Below are 21,238 nucleotides of genomic sequence, written 5' to 3'. Positions count from 1 at the left end.
CTCCCGACGCCACTCCCCATCCCCGCCTGCCTCCCCAAGCTTCCGGACTTTCCACCCGACCACCGGCAAGATGGCGATCATAAGAGCTTTCACGTCTTCATCTTTACTAAACACTTTCAATAATGGTTAGTGTGTGCTTAGTATCATATAGATGTACTATTGAATTAGTAGTTTAAAGTGGCCTGAAAATTTTGGGATCAGCCGAGATGTTTAATCTCGTCCCACCGAGGTAAAATATAACAAGTGCAATTAGGTCAGGCAGAGCAGTTTAAAGATTAGTTTATAAGGAATGAAAAAGTCTCAAGATTAGTTTATAAGGAATGGAAAAGTCTAATAAAGATTATCGAGACTACCTAGGAGTTTTCATCAGTTCGTTAAGAACTAATTGGTGCTTTTCGTAAAGGTCCCCCAATCAAATTTCAAGCCGTAAATGTGCAAAGTATTACTTTTACTGCAATGGTTCACCATAGTGTAGAATTACCCACAACCTAACCTAACTTGTAGTCGATTCTTTTTAGTGAGGCAGATTTGCACCAACTCGCAGGGGTGGCCTTTTACCTCGGAAAAGTTTCCTGATCGCTGATTGGTTAGACAAGATAATTCCAACCAGTCAGATTGCAGGAAACTTTTCCGAGCTAAAAGGGCACCGCTGCGAGTCAGTGCAAATGCGCCTCATTAAAAAAAATTGACTATAGTGTAGAATTATCCACAACCTAACCTAACATAGTTCATACGCATTTGTGAAGATAACTGGAGTTTTCCTGTATAAAACCATATATTTTTCATGAAGAAAAATTTTCCTATCTTAAATTATCTTACCTCTTACCTTGATGACTTGCAAAAAAATTGTGTAATTCCTTCGAATAAAAGAAAGGATTTGACCGAATCATAAGGAAAAGATTACAGCTATACTTGTTTATATGAGTAAATATTTTTATTTGCACAGTGTTTTTCCTTTCCAAATGAATTTCTATTTTGCAACTTTTTCCAGTAACGACCTGTTGTCACGTTAAAAAAAAAATCGGTAAAAAAATCTTAACACTGGTATGTCTGGGACCTTTGATAAGTACAGAATGGCTGAGATTTCGTTTTTGACACCTTACCATTCACTATATTTTTAGTTAGTGGCAATAGGATTGAGTTAATAAAATGATCAGTGTGTAAGTGTTGCGACCCATCTCAGAATCTGCACCGTGTTGGAATATTCCCACTTGGCGCTGCGCAATGTGAAGATTCCCAGATCGCGCGACCAAGTTGGAATCGTATTTTGGTTGCTGTGGAGTGAAACAGATTCACGTAAATACGCCGACTGACTCGTTTACCATATATGGCAATAGGTGTGTTAACAGTATTAGGTTCTATGGGGTGATCTCCTCGTCGTATATGCAATGATCAGGCCATTATGTAAAGTCAGGTCATTATGTGTGTTTAATTTGTTTCCTAGGCGTGTTAGTTATTGTAGTGGTTAATTGCAATTACCATTTGGTTTGATGGATGTGTTAGGTAGTGGCATTAAGGGGGGTGTCGCAGGGGCTAGGTCTAGGTAGGGGTACAGGGCCCTTAGGTTAGGTTAGGTGGTTGTATTAGGTTCGGTAGTGCCCCGAAAATCACTGTCGTCTTAAGGGGGGGTCGCAAGGCCCCCCCCCCCCCCCCCCCCCCCCCCCCCGGTAGGGCTAGGTAGGGGTACAGTGCCCTAGGTTAGGTTAGGTGGGTGTATTAGGTTTGGTAGTGCCCTGAAAATCACTGTGGCCTTAAGGGGGTTCACAAAGGGGGCGGAAACCCCCCCCCCCCCTGGTAGGCCTTGGTAGGGGTACATGGCCCCTAGGTTAGGTTAGGTGGGTGTATTAGGTTGGGTAGTGCCCTGAAAATCGCAGCGGGAACCCAACACTTTGCCGCACAAAGTAAGAATTCTAACATCGCGCAACCCGATTCGGAATCGGCGCAGATTCCAACATACCGCGGAACATAAAAGCACTATGTACTTTAATGAAGAAAATACAATAGATGCATTCAATTGTACGTCTGTAAGAATCATTTTGTAATCTACTCCTTTCCACAATCCTGAACTATTCAACAACACTATTACTTCCAGTTCCACAATCTTTGCAAGTTATAGATAATCTAGTTTCATCCTTCACACGTTTACCACTTAGAAATTTTACCAGGTTGGCAAACTGTGATTGTAGCCTCCACGAATATATTCCCATGACACTTGCAACATTTGTAAGGTGCTTAAGAAATTGTCAATGGCACCTCAGTAGGAGCTGGTAGACTAAGCTTATGGATGTAAGCTTCCCTAAGACCCTTGTTGAGCTTAACAGTAATATGAATGCTTTCATAATGATTTTTACCCTATAAAGCAAGCTTTTGGATAAACCATGGACTTACAACTGCCATATCTAGAATTTTACAAGGAAACTGCAAGAAGCCAGTACCTTGTAGCACAACATATACTGTCACCTTAAGCATTTGGTTGGTAATGTATACTTCAACCATATTTGCTGTATAAAAGGCTATGACTGCTAGTTTCTCTCAACAAGACATCAACTCTTATCATGACTTCTCCTTCAACTGTTTGTGCGTTATGAATTTTTTGTAACTGTCACGTAAACAAAATGTCTTAAGGAGCAGACTGAATGTAAGCTAGCTATCACTAAAAGAGCTATGGAAAGAGTAATGATAGGAATAACATTAAGAGACTAGAAGAGCAACATGGATATGAGAGCAAATTAAAGTAGAGGACATTCTAAAAACGTGTAAGAAGAAAAAATGAACATGGGCAAGACATAAATAGAACGACATATTAGGTGGAAAAGAAAACCAGAATTGGTCCCTAGAGATTGCAAACAAAACAGGGGAAGGAAGAGAAGATGATGGATTGATGTGCTAAGAAAATTTGCTGGTATAGGCCGGCATAGAAAGACCATAAATAGACACGTAGGGATGGGCGTGTCTGATGCCCTTGTCTGGCAATGAACAAGCAAGGTTTTTAACTTTATGAAAGGTAAAGCATAGAAAATTATTAACCATATAATCAAGGCCAACAATGAACTAAAAGATTGATAAGGTGTATTAAGTTGGTTTGAGTGCAATTTGATTTTAAAATTAGTTTCATGTTATCACTCTCCATTGCATAGAATGGGGGGGGAGATTGGGGTAGAAATGTTGCTTTGTTATAGGTTGAGGTTAGGAAGTTAGTGGCTTCAATAATTGAAGAATGATAACTGCCTGATAAGTATATGAATAAGTTTTATTACTGAAATTTGTTTTTGCTCACATCTTGTTCAGCTTTATGGAAATTGATAATATAAAGGGTTTTATATTTTAGGACTTTATTGTAATGACTAATATGGCATTTGTTTTTTTCAGTGGGTACTCGTGCACTTGGAACATCCGCCACACAGTTTGCAGAAGCAAAGAAAACTTCTGTTGCAAAGCCAGGGGCAAAGAACATTGTTCTTATCGATGGTGTTAGAACACCCTTCCTAATGTCTGGAACTCAATATAACAAGCTTATGCCTCATGACTTAGCAAGACAATCTCTCAAGTAAGTATAAACGGCTTAATTTTGATGAATTTCTTCCAAAATTAATGTGTTCTCTTTTGTACTAAAAAAGAAAATTGTCCGTATAAAAATAATTGTGCGCCTTTCTTGTATTGAAAAAAGAATTTAACCCAAACAAAATATAAAACAATATCTCCAAATTTCTGAGTCACTGCCCCAGTAAGAAGGAAAGCTACTGCAATACTGTGGTGTAACACCATGGCATCGTATCCTCCATCCTTTCCCACCTTCTGTGTAAACAGCTCGTTGTTCCCACGTGTCATACAAACCCATGCCCATTAATTAGGGAGAGTACTTCGGCGCGAGCTGGAATCGGTCATTGAAATGGATAACGAGAAGTTCTGCAACTGGAGAGGGTGCTGGGCGAGAAGCCCCTTTCCATTAGGCTATCACTCACTTTTGCTTTAACTGCTGTAGTTTATAAACATATGGTGCTTGCTACTTTTTATTACAGTGTATAGTTATTGCTGATGGAATGGAAACATTAACTTTGTGTTGGCCGGGGAGAGAGGCGGACACTGCTACTTCTTGGTGAATCCGCACTCCCTTTGTGCTTCGTGGGGGGACCATGTCTGTTTGCAGACATTCCCTTTTCCTGAGTGTCGATCGTAACCACTGATGCTGTGACAGGCATATGCCTGGAATGGAAGAAGCACGCTAGGCATTCATGCGAGTTGGACTGGGCAATGCCCAAGAAGACACTGGTAAAGGCTGCTGCTGAGGTTGTCTCCTTAGGGTGTGATTGCTGCTGCCACCCCTGTGCTTATGCACCTGGGTCGTTCCCTGTGGAATACACCGCAGGCTTTGTTGGTACAGGGAATCCTGAGTGTTTGCTGCTCGCCTTCGGAGGCTGAGGCTTTCAGTTGTGTCTGCTCAGACTGTTGACCAGGAGTTTGACCTAAGTATGACCAATTTGGAGTTGCATATTTCTAAGGTTATTAATTTGATTTGTCAGAACAACAACCTAGAAGAGGCAACCATGACACCATTGCCTAGGTTGGTTTTGGACAATGAGAAGAGCTTTTCTTGGTTCAAGGCCCAATTCCTTGGTAGTTAGTAGCTAGATGGACCTTGGGCCCAGATGGACTTGCAGATCAGCAGATCGGGGAGTTTGTTTGTCTTGGTCAGTGGTTTCCAATGTTTTCGCACTCGCCACTCCTTACCCAAAACCTTGAAACCCTCGTGACCCCCTACTATCACCATCTTGATTTTAATTTTATTTTTTTGTCAAGGAGAGTGAAAGAAAAGATATCTTTAGAAAAATTATTTAATAATTTTGTAATTATTTATTGGCAAACTGAATTACAGCATTGATCAAATCTTAACTTGCAATATTGTCAACATATATTGTTTTCCACAGCCATCAAACCCAAAAATATATTTAATAATTCCATAATTATTTATTGGCAAACTAAATCATAGCATTAAAAAAATTCACAAAAAGAGGCTAATAATCTTTGCAATATTTATAGACTTTATAATATTGCAAGGATTGCTCCTTGGAAGAGATTCTGAGCTGAAGAGTCATTCCTTAGATCCAGGAATTCGTCTTGGGTCTCATTTTGGATGTTGGACACATTAAGTGCAGTACAAAATGGGTTCCTTACCAGGGCCTCCTGTCCCTCTCCCACCTCAGGGAAGTATTGCTTGAACTCCTTTTCTAGAGACTGAAGATGTTCAGTAATCTCATCCCTGAGGAACTGATCCAATATGTTCTGAGATACATGCATCACTGAAAAGCTTTTTGAACATAGCTATGTTTTCTAGATAGGTTTTCCGTCGCCAGTTTTCCAGTTCGGAAACAAAGGCCCGGAGACAGTCTAGAAAAAGGGGAATATTTGTTTCCCTTCTTGAAGCTTCAAATTAGCTTATTCAGTTGGTTGAAAATGTCAGCAAGGTATGTAACCCTTTTAATCCGTGCTTCATCTTCAAAGTGAGGCACAAGATTTTTTTTTTTCTTCTCTCCTTGAACTCCCAGCAATATGTATAAACTCACATGTAGACATACAGTATATCCTGCCTAGTACTGTACAGACACATGCAAATTCACGTAGTGACATACACTAACAGCCATGCATACAGACACTCCCAATGTCATCTAATGACATTGGACTGCTGTAACATGTAACATCTTTTTTTTTTTTTTTTTTTTTTTTTTTTGCACTGAAGCAAAATCAAAATATACTGTATGTACGAGCACAAAAAAATCTAATTGAGTAGTTGAAATCAATATTATCCCTAGCAACTAATAGCACGGTTTGTGACCCCCTGGCTAAGGATTCGTGACCCACTGGTTGGGAAACCCGTGTATAGATCTAGAAAGCTCTTTCCTTCCCTGTTCACTCTTCAGAGGAGGTATATATTGCATCTCAAAGAATAGTGTTCCTACTCCTTATCCTGGGCACTGATACTGTTTCTCTTGCTAGATTGGATCAAGGCAGAGTGTTCATTCTTTTCTGCTGCAGGTTCAATTGCCATGGAGTCCACTGCCACTGCCTCTCCCCAGGTGGTATCAAGGGTTGAAGAGTGTGCTCGTAATAGTAAACTTGATAGTTCAATGAGGCTAGTAACCTCTAAGGGTGAAGCAAAGAACCATAGGTTAATGCTGTCTGGAGGGGCTCTCATACTTTATATTTATAGGAAAAACAAAATGTAGTTCAAAAGTTTGCTGTACATCTACTTATTTGTACAAATTTAGAATTAGTAATATTATTTCTTGTACTATATATTCCAAAATGATATTTTCTAACTGGTATTTCTTGATCTATTTATTTTACTGATATTTTCCATTTCTTTTTCTTAAACAGGAGTCTCGCTTCTCGCCTTTCACTAGACAAAAATTCAGTTGATTATATTTCAATGGGAACTGTAATTCAGGAAGTGAAAACATCAAATATTGCCCGTGAAGCTGCTTTAGGGGCTGGTTTTTCTGACAGGATTCCAGCTCACACTGTGACAATGGCATGCATATCCTCCAATCAAGCAATATCAACTTGTAAGTACTGTATAAGTTATTCGTCACTATCTTTTTCATGTCATGTAAACATAAAATCTTTTGCAGATGTTAGTCAGCATCGTATATTGATATTTGTTCCTATGCGAATATAAACCTTTCATCCTTCAAATAGAAGTACTGTATGTTTTCAGTGGAGCTAGAATAGTTGTTGAATTGTTAATAAGGTAAGGGGAGTTTGGTCCTCCTGCATCACTTGTTTTTACCCATATTGATTACAGACATTGTTGATTCTCTTCCCAACTATTGGATCTTTTCTTATTTTGCTTTGAATAGCATTTACTTTACATTTTATTTTGTGAGCACTTTCCCTTGGCAGTGGAAACGCATGGAAGTTAAGCATGTGGTGAAGTGAATTGTTCCCATAAGGATACAAACCTTCTGGCCCACATTTTGTTTACCTTTGTGAGGGGAAGACTGTACACTTCCCCTCCTGAAGAGATTGCTCATGTTGTCAATCATGGACACTGTGAACCTCTCTAGAAACGTAACTCGGCTTTTGTTGTTTTCCCATCTTTAGGAAGAAAATACCCGATGCAGCCTTAGTTTTTGCTCATTCCTTTGTGCCTGACAGTGATCATCTTCATCTGCTGGGAGAGGCATTACGTGCCCCTGAGAGTGAATCCTGTTGAGTGCTAGTATCAAGCGTTCCAGTTGGTAAAGGGAAATGGGAGTTTGCTGTGGCTCTTCCTCCTCTAGCAACCTCTCCACATCCCTTTTCTTTTTGTTGGGTGCTTCTCTTAGGAAGGAAGATGATGGAGGGTATGGTTGTGTTGAAAGGTTTTTTGCTTAGATTTTTAGATTTTGCTATCACACTTCTTCTTTTCCTAAATGGAGTGATAGTACCCACTAACTTGTACCTTCATGGTCAGTCAAGTGATATGTGAGTATGGAGGTTAGGGAAAGGTTGGGCATTTTGCTCGCCTTTTAAGTTTAATTTCTTGACAATTAAGATTGTTCCTTGTCCTTAGCATGTCACTTCGAAGCTCACCACAACCTCGTTCTCTTGGTGTCAGTTAGCAATTATGAGCCTGGCAGTAGGGCAATATGGTTATTGATTTTGTTCTTCCTTGAGCAGATACAAAGCTCACATATATCCGGTACTTTTGGTGTCTGTTTTTGATCATGAGCTTCGTGGTTGCTCAGAATGATGTTGATCATTACTTTTCAATTTGTGTAGGAGTATTCCCACCATTATAGGTGAGACTGATGTGCCAGTTTGCTGGTTGCACTGGCTGCAGCTAAACAGCCCTGCTTGAACCAAAGACACACTTCTTAGGCAATCAAAGTTAATCCACATTGCATCCCATGCAGAAGGAGAGGTGTGCTCTGTATTACTTGTCAAAGGACCCCATAACTCCCTAGCGGTAGTATCTCAGTGGGTGGCTGGTGCCCTGGCCAACCTACTACCTAGAAATTGATAGGTGGGTGGGGATTGGTTTTCTGCACCATTTGTTGCTAGGTAGTTACCTTGTTAACGATTCAGTGGCCTTCCAGCTCATGCTTAAGTCTTACTCCTAATTAAAGGACTTGGGTAATATATTCATGTAGAAACATTTTCAATTTAACACTAACTTGAGCTATACAGTTTTCCTCATAATTTTGATAATTCTAGGTAGCAGACAATGTACATTAATGTGAAATTTTACTCTTTCTGCTTACAAATATTAGTTTTAGAATGTACAGGGTTTTAGCTACTTAAGATAATAATGTACAGCCGTGAATAAAACAGTAAGATATAGCTACATAATTTAAATAATTTCATGATATAGATGAAATTATTATCTAAGACCCTTAATAATACCCGAATTAACTTTTCTTGATTGGTTTGGTGGTGACTTCACATGGGTTAATCTTGCAAACTTTGAAGTAAAAAGCTCTTTCTTATTTTATAGTTTTTAGAAAGTATATTACTGCTGTACTTGATTTTATTCAGATAATATATGTTAATTGTTATTATTTTCAGGTGCTGGATTTATGTATGCTGGTGTTTATGATGCCTGTATTGCTGGTGGTGTAGAATTTATGTCAGATGTCCCAATCCGTCATTCGAGGAAGATGCGTGCTCTTATGTTGAAATTGAACAAAGCTAAAACTACGGGTAAGTTCAATTATTTTTTTATTCGGGAAAATGGGGAATTAGCGTAAGCAAGATAAATTTTATGATAAGTGGAAATGGGAAGGAAACACTGGAAAAAGTATTAAGGAAAGTAGCCGTGTGCCTATTCTTGGGAAGGTTTGGAGAGTGAATGAACTTGGAACTATTTCCAAATGTATCAAGTGGTCTTCAAGGAGATGGTCAGGATTACAATAATATCTTTAATTGTGAGTGTTATGGCTTTCAAATTGAGGTAGAAGTTGTATGTTGATAAGTATTGTGTGTGTTGATGAACCATTTACAGTGATTTTATTGACAGGGCTATATTAAGCCTTTAATTGACAGGACTATGTTGAGCTTTCTTTACTATTTTTGCTTTTTATGTTGATTTGTGGAAATTTTTCTTAAATTCAGGTGCAAGGCTGAGCCTCTTGTCACAACTTTCTATGAAACACCTGATGCCTGAACTCCCAGCTGTAGCAGAGTTCTCAACTAATGAATCAATGGGTCATTCAGGTGATCGTCTGGCTGCTGCATTCAAGGTAAGGTTACCCCTGGCTCTCTTATCTTTATACTCCCTATCTTTCGTTAAAAGAGCATAAAATTTTCTCTAACAACCTTGCTTACTCATTACACCTGTTATTCTGTTTACACTGAAACACATTCATTACCCTATACATGTGTGTATTACAAGCACTGACAGAAAATTTAGTTTTATTCATATTGGAAGAAGAAAATCTTCTCAACAATATTTCTAGTTATTTATTCAGGATAGAAAAAAGGCATAAATACCAAAAATTGTTCACATTTACCAATAGACCTTAAGTCTTATACAGTAGTCACAAATTGAACACTTTATAGCTAGCGAGAGAATCAAAGTGAGGCTGTAAGGATAAAACCAAAGGCTAGGGTTTTGGTGGCTGATGTGGTAACATCCCTGACTGGTGAACGCCAGACTGAGGTTCGAGTCCTGATCAAACTCGTTAGTTTCTTTGGTCGCTGCAACCTGACCATCCTTGTGATCTAAGGATCCGGGGTTTGGGGGAGCCTATAGGTCTAACTCCTGAATCATCAGCAGCTATTGCCTGGCCCTCCTTGGTCCTAGCTTGGGTGCTGATCATATGTTTATATGGTCAGTCTCTAGGGCATTGTCCTGCTCTATAGGGCAATGTTGCTGTCTTTTGGCTCTGCCATTCATGAGTGGCCTTTAAACCTTTAAGACTCCTAGGCATAATATTAGTTTGCAACCGTAAAATACTTATGATAGTGCTAGAAACCATAAACCATAAAACAAAAATATCATCTTCAAAATGAATAAGTTCTAAAGGTTAAGGAAAAGATAGGATATCAATTACAAATACTTCTAGGAGAATTCACACATGAAACATACAAAATAATGTGAAATAAGTTTTAGTAATCAAATTAAAGAAAACAGGAATAAATGTGAATCTGCCCAGCACTCAAAACTGATAATTTAACTTAGTAGTTGAATATGAAGATATCTATCAATGGATAGTGAATTGTTGCACAAGACAAAATAATGATATACCTCATAACAACATACAGTACTCCAGAAAACTCAAAAATTTTGTGAAGAAGTAATACTGATGGCCTGCTCTTTGCTTAGAAGTAAATATGAAATGAAAAAGGTTAATGTGAATGAAAAATTACCTGCTCATTAACTAATTAAATATAGTTAAATAGTATAGCAAATGTAAGGAACAAGAATATAAAAATAACTAGAATGGGCACTTGGTAGAGTGCATACCTTTGCCTATACTGTATCATGTTGTATATTTCAAGATAGGTTATTCAATTATACACTTTTTGGCACTAGTTTCACACAAATTGGATAGGAATTGACTATGATATAGCAAAAAGACGTTTTTTACCTCCTTTTTTTTGTAGTGCTTGCTTAAAAGAATGCATGAAATATCACACGAGGTTGGGCTCAGGATAAGTAGTTTAAAGGAGAAAGGATTAATGGGGTAGAATCATTGAAGTATTTAGGAACTATGATCTCCAATACAGGGTCATTAGAATTGTAGTATAGTGAAAGATTGAAAAAAGCAAATGAGACAATGGCTAGGTTAAGTAAAATTTGGAAATCAAATTGCCTGAAATTGCATAGGAAAACCAGACTATATATCAGTTTAGTGAGATCTGTGTTACTGTATGGACATGAGTCGTGGTATGACAATGAAACAATCTCCAATAGATTTAGTAGATTTGAGAATAAAGCCCTCAGAAAAATATTGGGAGTTGAATGGCAGGACAGGATTAGAAATGAAACTATAAGAGAGATTACTTGAGTGCCATATGTGGATGAGATCATGGTGACGGATAGATGGAGATGGTTTTGGCATGCTCTTCTCTCTCTCCAAGAGAGATTAGTTCACCAAACATTTAACAGGGCTCCACAGGGCACTAGAAGAGTTGGAAGACCCAAGCCTACATGGCTGAGGGCTATGAAATGTGAAGTAGATGATGATGAATGGAGAAGTATTGATTTAAAAGCTCAAGATAGAGGCAACTGGCGAAATCAAACTGAGGCCCTTTGCATCAATTAGGCATAGGAGGAGATGATGATTGTTACCTTGACATTTGACCCAATCACTTTCAAAATCTAATCAAATTGTCATCAGATCATGGCCAATCATCCTACTAAGTTTCATGAGATTAGGTCAAATAGTTTTTAATTTATGCAAATCACAAACACACAGACATACAAATTAATGTACAAACAAGGGTACTGACATCACTATATCGTGTTGTATATTACAAGATAGGCAATTGAATTATGCACATTTTTTGTACTATTTTCATGCAAATCAGATCAAATTTGGCTGTGATATGGCAAAAAAAGGTTTTTGACCTTTTTGTAATCTTGGCTTTGAATTTTGACCCAATCACTCCATAAATGTAATCAAATTGTCCTTGGATCATGGCCAATCATCCAACTAAATTTCATGAGAATCATTCAAATAGTATAGAGTTGTGCGAATCACAAACACACAGACACAAACAAATAAGTATACAAACAAGGGTAGTGGCACCACTATATCCCGTTTATATCACAAGATAGCCAATTGAATTATTCACACTTTGGCACTATTTTCATGCAAATCGGATAAAAGTTGACCACAATATGGTAAAAAAAATGTTCACCTTTTCTTGACCTTGACCTTTTGACCCAATCACTTTCAAAATCTAATAAAATTGTCTTTGGATCATGGCCAATCATCCCACCAAATTTCATGAGATTCAATTAATTAGTTTTGAGTTTTTTTTTTTTTTTATTAATTTTTTACCTTTTCGTGACCTTGGCAGCCTTGACTTTTGACCCAATCACTCCCAAAATCTAATAAAATTGTCCTTAGATCATGGATAATCGTCCCACGAAATTTCATGAGATCGGTCGAATATCTTTTGAGTTAAGCAAATAACGAACACACAAAGTCAGTTGTGCAAACATAAGCCTATCAATACATAACCCTTGCCACAACTAAGTTGAAGGTAATGAGGACTTTCTTAAAGAAAGTTGTGAATGTTTACTACATTATTATTATTATTATTATTATTACTTGCTAAGCTACAACTTAGTTAAAAGATCAGGATGCTATAAGCCCAGGGGCCTCAATAGGTAAATAGAACAAAGTATATAGGAGACAAAATGTAATTAACAGGCAAAATTGGAAAACCAAATGAAACTAAAAGTTATTGAAATTAAAATTCAACATGTTCTTTCACTGTCTGCATAGTTGCTAACAAATTAAGAGCAATGAAAAACATTTGATCAAATTGCCATCATAATTAAATATTATTATTTATGAAAAAACCTGAAGAACTTTTGCTGAAAAAGACAAAATATAGATCACTGCAGAGTCTGTTGCCAGCTCATCAGACCCAAATTATGAGGTAGTGAGTGAATGGAAGGCTGAGGGTCCAGGAGGTGGTAGAATTAAAAGAAAATTCATTTATACTTCTTTTATAAAAGAAAATAGGGGGTTTACCCTAGTAAGGAAACAAGTAAGTTTTTGGGACATGGGGATATAATAAGAATGATTAGGTTGGTATCAACACACTTAAATTCATCCATTTAGATCTTTTGAATATTTTAATGTAAAGATTTAGAAAATATTTAAGCAATTTGATTGGAAGAACATTTTCATTTTAAATTATGTTTTGGTAGCAAAAGAAAGTTCCTTGCACCATGAATGCCAGTATATTTCCAGGGGTCTTTTTTCTCTTCTTTTTTTAATTCTATTGTGCACTAAAGGTTTTTATTCTTTCCAGATATCAAGAGAAGAACAAGATGAATTTGCTTTACGGTCCCATACTCTGGCTCATAATGCTCAAGAAGCAGGAAATCTTTCAGATTTAGTACCTTTTAAGGTTCCTGGTGTAGATCAGATTGTGGACAAAGATAATGGCATTCGTGTATCAACAAAGGAGCAGATGGCTAAACTTAGAGCTGCTTTTGTTAAGCCACATGGAACAGTTACTGCTGCTAATGCATCTTATCTTGTAAGTTATTTTATGTCCAAAGCTATTTGTGTACTTTGTTGTATTTACATCTGTTCATAACCATGATAAAAGTTTTTAACTATTTAATAATTGTGACTTCAATTTTGGTTCGTATTTTTGTTGTAATTGATAAAGGATTTTTGTAAGGTGGTTCTTTCTACTTGTAGGTGGCCTCTTGCCTTATGGAGGCTTTTAAGTCAAAGGCTAATAGTCTTAATCTTTAAAGAACCATTGCATATAATAATACAATGAGCATCAGAATATGATGTTTTTCTATAACTCACTACTGATGGTAGTGTGTTCACTTTAAATGGGACAGGCTGACAATATATCTATGTTATTAATGGGGAGTAGATTAACAGTGTACAGTATTTAAATATTTGTTGACTTTACAGTATTTATATATTTGCCTGTATTTTTGCCTTATGGCCTTTATGCATAAGAATAATTTGTTGTGAAATGATACCCATGAATGTTTATTCATAAGAAATAACAAGAATGATAAGCATCATTGGCTAACATCATGAAATTGACGGTTTATTTTTTTCCCTTTTACAGACTGATGGGGCATCTGCTTGTTTGATATGCACTGAAGAAAAGGCCAAGGAAATGGGCTGGAAACCAAAGGCTTACATACGCGATTTTACTTATGTCTCTCAAGACCCAAAAGATCAACTGCTCCTCGGTCCTAGCTATGCTACCCCTAAGGTAAGTTTCAGCATAGTATTCTCTTGTTGAGATACTTTCACTAGAGAGTTATGGTGTCCTTTGACTGGTCAGACGTACTACAGTGGATCCTTCTCTCTAGTTACGGTTCTTTCCCTTTGCCTACACCTACACCGAATAGTCTGGCCTATTCTTTACAGATTCTCCTTTGTCCTCATACACTTGACAACACTGAGATTACCAAACAATTCTTCTTCACCCCAGGGGTCAACTACTGCACTGTAATTGTTCAGTGGCTTCTCTCCTCTTGGTGAGGGTAGAAAAGACACTTTAGCTATGGTAAGCAGCTCTTCTAGAAGGACACTCCAAAATCAAACTATTGTTCTCTATTCTTTAGTGCCATAGCCTCTGTACCATGGTCTTCCACTGCCTTGGGTTAGAGTTCTCTTGCTTGAGGGTACAATCAGGCACACTATTCTATCTAATTTCTCTTCCTCTTGTTTTGTTAGTTTTTATAGTTTATATAGGAAATATTTATATTAATGTTGTTACTGTTCGTAAAATATATTTTTCCTTGTTTCCTTTCCTCATTTGGCTATTTTCCCTGTTAGGGCCCCTGGGCTTATAGCATCCTGCTTTTCCAACTAGGGTTGTAGCTTAGCAATTAACAATAATAATAAAAATAATATTCACCCAAATAGATCCAGCAATTTGCAGAAATTGGAAAAATCCTGATGAGGGTAGTGATTTATGCTTAGTCTATGATAGCCTACCTCCAAACTATAGCCTACTATACTTAATGATTTACAATATGCAAAATCACAGATTGCAAAGAAAAAACGCTAGTGACGGCATTCCTCTTCTGCTTGTCTCACCCCTGGGCAACTTGGCAGAGACACTGGTCTGAGTCTTGGGTTGCGAGTATCCTTTGTGATCGTTACTTACTACCTTTCCAGGACTGCTGGTTCTCCCTATCTCTAGTTCAGGTCTAGTGCCTAATGGAGTATCCCACATCCACAAAAGCCCTGGCCTTGTGCATAGAGGTGAAAGGGGTGTTGAAGAAGAATCCGCTCAAAGTCGTTCGAGACTAGTCTCTGGGCGACTGGGACTGGAGGCCGGTCATTGACCTCTCTCCTCAGAAACAGTTTGTTAGTCAAACGAAGTTCAGGATGGAAACAGTACGGTCTGTGCTGTCTACTGTTAGAGAGGAAGATTTCATGCTTTCATTACACCTGAAGGATGTGTACTTTCAAATGCCTGTTCATCAATCCTCTCGAAAGTATATCCTCTTCTCTCTCTATGGTACGGTGTACCAGTTAAAAAATGTGCTTCGGACTGTGTACGCCTCCCCTGGTGTTCACTTGTGTTCACCTTGGTTGCTGCTTGGGCTCACTCGTGAGAGATACGTCTGCCGATGTATCTCAACAACTGGTTGATCCTGGCATCCTTCTAGAAGCAATTACTACTACCAAGATTGGATTCTCTCATTTAGCTGCAATCTTGGGATTGTGATAAACTAAGAGAAATCAAATCTCATAGTCAAGCAGAGGTTGAAGTAACTGGGCATGCTGATAGACACAGCAACGGTGAGTGTCTTTCCAACAGTTAATTACAGCAGCATGTTAGGTGGTTGCAAGACCATTTCTGTCCAAGACAGAAGTACCAGTTTGGTTCTGGCAATATCTTTTTGGTTACCTATCCTTCTTGGAGAAACTCATTCTTTATGGGCTCTTTGCCAGAGATCCTTTCCGTGGTGTCTGAAAGATCATTGGGTCAGCTAACAAACGGACGAGGTTGGGGAGGAGCTGTCCTGGTTGTTGACAAGGACAACCTTACCAGGAGAATCCCACTCGACTGAGTGCCTCTGGATATGCAGCTCTTCCTGGATACTTTGAAGGAGTGGTGGGGAGCACACCTAAATGACCTGGTCGGCTTGTGAGTGTCGATTAAGGAAGAAAGAGCTCAGCACATTGTTCTGTTCTTGAGATGCAAGCAGCCTTCCTAGATTTGCAAACATTCTAAGAACATTTGAGGAGGAACTCGGTAGGGTTGGGTTGATAAGTTATAACATTACTATAGTGGCATGCAAGCAGGGCCACGGTCTCATGCCCTCATTGCGAGTTGACGAAGCCGATGCACATCTGGGAGGCGTTTCACACCATTGAGGTGACAGTAAGATATATTACAGGCAAAAGGAATGTTGTAACAGATGCACTCAGTCGTCAGGGACAAGTATGAGCAGAGCGGTCTTAACATTCTCTGTTAGCAGAAAGGCCTCTTACCTTGTGTCTCCCCCCCGGAGGTCAACCTGTTTGTCACGTAGCTAAATAGCAAGCTACGAGTATTCTGCTCCCCCATTCCCAAACCATGGGCATTATTTGAAGATCCCTTCCAACACCCTTGGGATCACTAGATTTGTTCGCCTCCACCGTTTAGCTTGATCCAGAAGGAAATAATGTTAAGAGCTTGTGAAGCTCATCACTATCAAGAGATCTTTGACCTTGTGGAGGTGTGTCATTATTGTTATCATGTTATTATCAAGTAGCCTATCCTCTTCCCCCAACTTTAGCAGCAAATAAAACCTAAATCAGTCTTAGTTTGCAAACGTATTTTATCGTAACTGACCTAATGAGATGGCTTCAACAGGTCATCATGACAAATTACTGACACCAGACATTTATTGCAAGGACTGGCAGAGGGCAAAGAGTAGGCAGATTAAAGGCACGCTGTCTTCTCCCCTGAACTAACAGCAACTTTCCCTTTGTACTTAGAACTGTTAACGTGATTGGCAATCATTAAAACATACTTTTCCAGGAGAGGTACTGAGAGTGAAACAGACTTTTTACAGTTATTCAAATAACAGTATAGTATTGCCCTCGACATGATACAAGAAGGGAATGTGGATTGTGATCTCACAGAAATAATTCCCGTGCACATTTCAGTCAATAATTACTAACTAAACCAAGGGAAGACATACTGTACCTGTATTGAGTGCAGTAGTAAACAATCCAAGTGTGCTCGTGACTGTGACGAAGATAAGTGAAGACTAGAATAATTGAAGCAGCAATCTGGGCTTATTGCTAGAGAGATCCATTCTCTTGTTACGGGCATGTAATTATTGAAGTGAAAGAAAGTTTTAGTTTTACAGGCAATTGTCGATTATACTTGGCTTCTGAAGAAGCAATATGAACATTAGGGGAGATTCATAGAAACAAATCTAGCTCTAGTTGTATTTTGATTATATAGAGTAATTTGAGATTAACATGTATAAACCTTGGTTCCTAGTGTGTATCAGATATCATTTACCACTTGGATCCCTATTTTTTTCCCCAGGTTCTTGGCATGGCTGGTCTCAAGCCTTCTGACATTGATGTATGGGAAATCCATGAAGCCTTTGCAGGTCAGGTTCTTGCCAATTTGAAAGCTATGGACTCTGATTGGTTTGCTCAGAATTATCAAGGACTACCTGGGAAAGTTGGTGCTCCCCCAATGGAAAAGCTCAACAATTGGGGTGGATCCCTTTCCATTGGTCATCCATTTGGAGCAACAGGTTTGTGTCAAGCTATTCTCATTATGTTTAGAAAATTGCTGATCCAATGATTATATTATAATCTTTAAAGCTGAATTAAGATTTTTTAAAATCTCTTAATTTTTTTCCTTAAATTTTCAGGTGTTCGACTAATCATGCATGCTGCTCACCGTCTCATAAAGGAAGATGGCCACTTGGCATGCATTACAGCCTGTGCAGCTGGAGGTCAAGTAAGTTACATATTTATGGTTTAGATTAGCGAGTTAGATTCATTGAACTTGAATAGGATGTGTCAATGTCAAGAAAATTGGGAATTTCCCCATTATGAGTGGTCATGATAGAATACATTCTAGTCATTTAAAGGAATTATGATATTCATAACATACAATTATTTTACAGTCTCATTGGTGGTTAGGAAAAACATCTTGCCATTTTTCATTTTTTCACATGCTGACATTTATTGCCGGGAATTATATAGTAAATCTCCTCCTACTTATTTCTTCTTTCCATTGCCATTTAAGTTTTGAAAATCTTTGTGGCCTGAAATCTGAGGTATTCTAGATATTATTGGCTAACTTGTCTTTGAATCCATGGAACCTTGAGAACTTCTACCATAATATCTAAAACCTTAATGATTTGAAACACTTGTCCTTTAGCTATGATATTTCTCTTGTAAAACTTGTATCACTGCCCCTATCAAATGGGCCAAAAAATGAGTCTTTGTCTAAAAAGGAATTTTAACATAATCTTTTGGGTAACCTATAAATTTAGGCATCCTAATTCTGATGGTCAAATTTATTTTTAATATTTATCCGTCACTTCTGCCGTTCTCTTCTGCCTTATACATTATGCCCCTGAGAAGAGAGACAATAAAGGCAATGGCAAACTCTCACCTTTGATATCATTAATCAGTTTTTATGAGCTTATTTTGTCATTTTGTGGCATGCCTTGTTATCATTAATGTGGTCTCGTAAATTTTAATACAGCTTTTTAGTAAAATTTGTAGCTGTATTAATTTGTCCACATATTTATAGTAGGTATTGCTAAAGAGCTGCATATTCCTTTTCATATTAATGCAGTACGCTAAAAATATCAAAGCCTGGATGTGGTTTAGATTATTGTTGGTTAATGAGAAATAAAACAATATTTGTTGGTGAAAATCTGAACTTTTTGATGTGCTCAGTAACATGATTACCAATACTGTACTCCAGAAAATTCCCCAAGTTTAAAGACTTGAAGTCTGTAGGCCATTGACAATTTTGATTAGATGTTGCTGAAACATTCCTCTTGAGGAATTAGCAGGGTTAGCATACCCATTGTACGGTCATATTTGCTGTCATAAATTAAAGTAAATGTTTGATTTTTCTTGTAATTCAGTACTCCATCCTTTTAAGTAAATTGCATTACTGTATTTATTATCTCTGAATTTTTTATATTTATATGAAATTTATTTTTGAGGTTCCATATGTTTTGCTATTAATCAGGCTTGAGGTAGACTAATGCATTTGGTTTTTTTTTCTTTTTACCAGGGTGTCGGCATGATTGTGGAACGTTATCCGGGTGCTACTGTTTAAGATAGCTCAGCTGGAGGTCTTTTTAGAAGATCTCATGTCTGGCTTATCCTAATTTTACCTTGATTACCTGAAATGTGAAAGTCCACAAGTTTACCAGGGTAGATGTGAAGTATATGCACATTATTCAGGTTTTTATATCAAATGATGAACTTCTGGATTTTCTTCCTCTGTAAGCAAGTATCAATGCAATTTACATATTTTAAGCTGTTTATTCATATAATTAGTGAAAAGTTCTTTGTATTGTTAGTCAGTGAGATTGCTAATATATATATTTTCCTAAATGAATGAAAATGTACTTTAATTTTTTTTCAATATGCAGTCCAGAACTTTGCTTGTAAATATATTTCATAAATCTATAATTCAGGGGTTTTTCTCAACACTTTATAGCAATCTAGCTTTAGAGTGTCTTATCATCCCCCAAAATGCTATATGGTCTGTTATTAAGGTTGAAAGTGCTGTGTGGTCTCTAAGGACTTTCCTGTGTAAGGTTAGAATTTGGAATTCAATACACAAATATCAAAGAAATATTGTCTCCCTTGCTCCATATAGCATCTCCCCCAACATAGGTTTTTCCTTCATGAAAAACAAATTTTTGGAGGGATGGTTAAAGGCCTGTATGGTCTCCGAGGACTTAACTGAGTAAAGCTAGAACAGGGAATCCAATATGACATGATTACCAAAGAAATATTGTCTCCTCTGCTCGTGCCAGTGTATCAACATGCAAAGCACAAATTCAGTGTGTATAGGGGAGACCCTGCAAGTTCAGGCTCATTTGAACTTGCCACAGCACCTCGGTACTGGAAAGCTCTCTGTTATGAGTAACATCATGCACGGCATCCTAGAAAGGAACCATCCTCCCAGTCATCACTGGCGTGCTTACGTCACAACACACCCTCAACCACCATTCATGAATAGATAGAGTTCCCCAATTAATGCTAGAGCCTGTCGAGCCGACACATGGGTGAGCAGGGCATGCCATTTTGGTTGCCAGATCTCGATGATTCTTCATTGGCTGGTACATGCCAGAGTATAGCCACTTTAAATGAAGTTGTTCCAACACGGAGTACTTACCTTGAACTACTTTCTTAGGAGTATCTGGGATCTCCTCCCATCCGACCAGAATTTTGTGTAGTTTACCCTATTCCCGTTCTTTACGCAGGGTAATCTCTGGAGGAGTGTTTTTTGCCCAGAGATGACCCGGGGTCAGAGAGCATGCTTTCTCAGGTCTCGCTCCTCAGTAAGTTTCTGGTCGCGTCAGCGTTAACACACCAATGCGCTCTCTCTAACCCAGTGCGACCCTTTGTGTCCCACGTGGTCCCTTGTGTGCTTCCCTTCCTTTCCCTGTGTTCCTGTGTCTTGCGGTATATTGCTAGTGCGTTATGGAGCAGCCCCGTCGTTGCCCTGGGCCTGTGGCCGGCAAATCGTGTGGCGCTTTTCCCTCAAAACCCGAAGTTGACCCGCACTCCTTGTGTGCGTCTGTAGGGGCAGTGTGTGTTCCCCTACAGCCACGTGTCCGGAGTGCGAGTCCTGGAATGAAGTGCAGTGGGTGCGTTACGGCACGAAAGAGAAGAAAGCCTCTTTAAATGAAGGTTTGTTTCATGTAGGAACAAAAAGTTATTTGAGGAAAAAATATAAATCTCAATTTTATAATAAAACATGTTTAAATAAAAGTTCAATTTTATATATATATATTTATATTTCATTTGGCACTGTATTGAAATTGATTTCAATTCAGTGAGCATTTGGATGGACAACAAAGTTTATTAGCAGGATTAACTCTAAACAAAATTAATTTAATGATAACCACATTTCCTTTGTAAAATAAAAGGCAAAACGCAAAACTTCATGATTATTAACTTGACAAAAATGTGAAATTTTGAGTTTTTTCAAATGGTTACCATATAATATCACAATACAAAGTAAATGACTAGAAGAAAAAGTTTAATAGTTCATTTGGAACGGATGAGCACTGTAACCCCAAGATGTTTCTTGTGCTACATTGTGTACATAAAAAAAAACCAAGCAATTTGCTTTAAAGAAATAAGCCAGCTTTTGATACAGGATTCTTAGTTATAATGCTAGGAATACCTCTTGTCTTATTACCACTTCGGAGTGAAGATAAGTTACGTGTTCCTTGAGCTTTTACATTAAAACTGATAAAGCATGTAATATTCCAAACATATCAGGTTAGAATTAAACAGTAGTTGTATAAAATGAATTTTAAACGTAATTTGTATATTTCCTAGCTATAGAAATCTGATTCCAT

The 21,238-nt window shown here is 38.0% G+C and overlaps 1 protein-coding gene across 1 annotated transcript; it reads left to right on the top strand.

Annotated features, from left to right (window-relative positions):
* Mtpbeta (mitochondrial trifunctional protein beta subunit) lies at window positions 1-19,331 on the top strand. The gene is made up of 10 exons (XM_068364500.1): window positions 1-125; window positions 3,370-3,547; window positions 6,373-6,560; window positions 8,545-8,679; window positions 9,091-9,218; window positions 12,973-13,203; window positions 13,762-13,911; window positions 17,203-17,419; window positions 17,540-17,628; window positions 18,928-19,331. The coding sequence occupies exons 1-10, from the start codon at window positions 71-73 to the stop codon at window positions 18,970-18,972; spliced, it is 1,416 nt and encodes a 471-aa protein (XP_068220601.1). The 5' UTR covers window positions 1-70; the 3' UTR covers window positions 18,973-19,331.
* The last annotated feature ends 1,907 nt before the right edge of the window (window positions 19,332-21,238 follow it).

This window comes from Palaemon carinicauda, chromosome 41 (genome assembly GCF_036898095.1).
Source record: "Palaemon carinicauda isolate YSFRI2023 chromosome 41, ASM3689809v2, whole genome shotgun sequence".
NCBI classification, from domain to species: domain Eukaryota; kingdom Metazoa; phylum Arthropoda; class Malacostraca; order Decapoda; family Palaemonidae; genus Palaemon; species Palaemon carinicauda.
Note: the sequence above shows the minus strand (reverse complement) of the source record. Positions and strands in the feature narration are given on the sequence as shown.

Excerpts from the sequence above, each read along its gene's own strand:
- Mtpbeta (XM_068364500.1), top strand. The coding sequence starts at position 71 with ATGGCGATCATAAGAGCTTTCACGTCTTCATCTTTACTAAACACTTTC. Across the intron at positions 13,912-17,202 it reads CTAGCTATGCTACCCCTAAG|GTTCTTGGCATGGCTGGTCT; the intron begins GTAAGTTTCAGC and ends TTTTTTCCCCAG. Across the intron at positions 17,629-18,927 it reads CCTGTGCAGCTGGAGGTCAA|GGTGTCGGCATGATTGTGGA; the intron begins GTAAGTTACATA and ends TCTTTTTACCAG.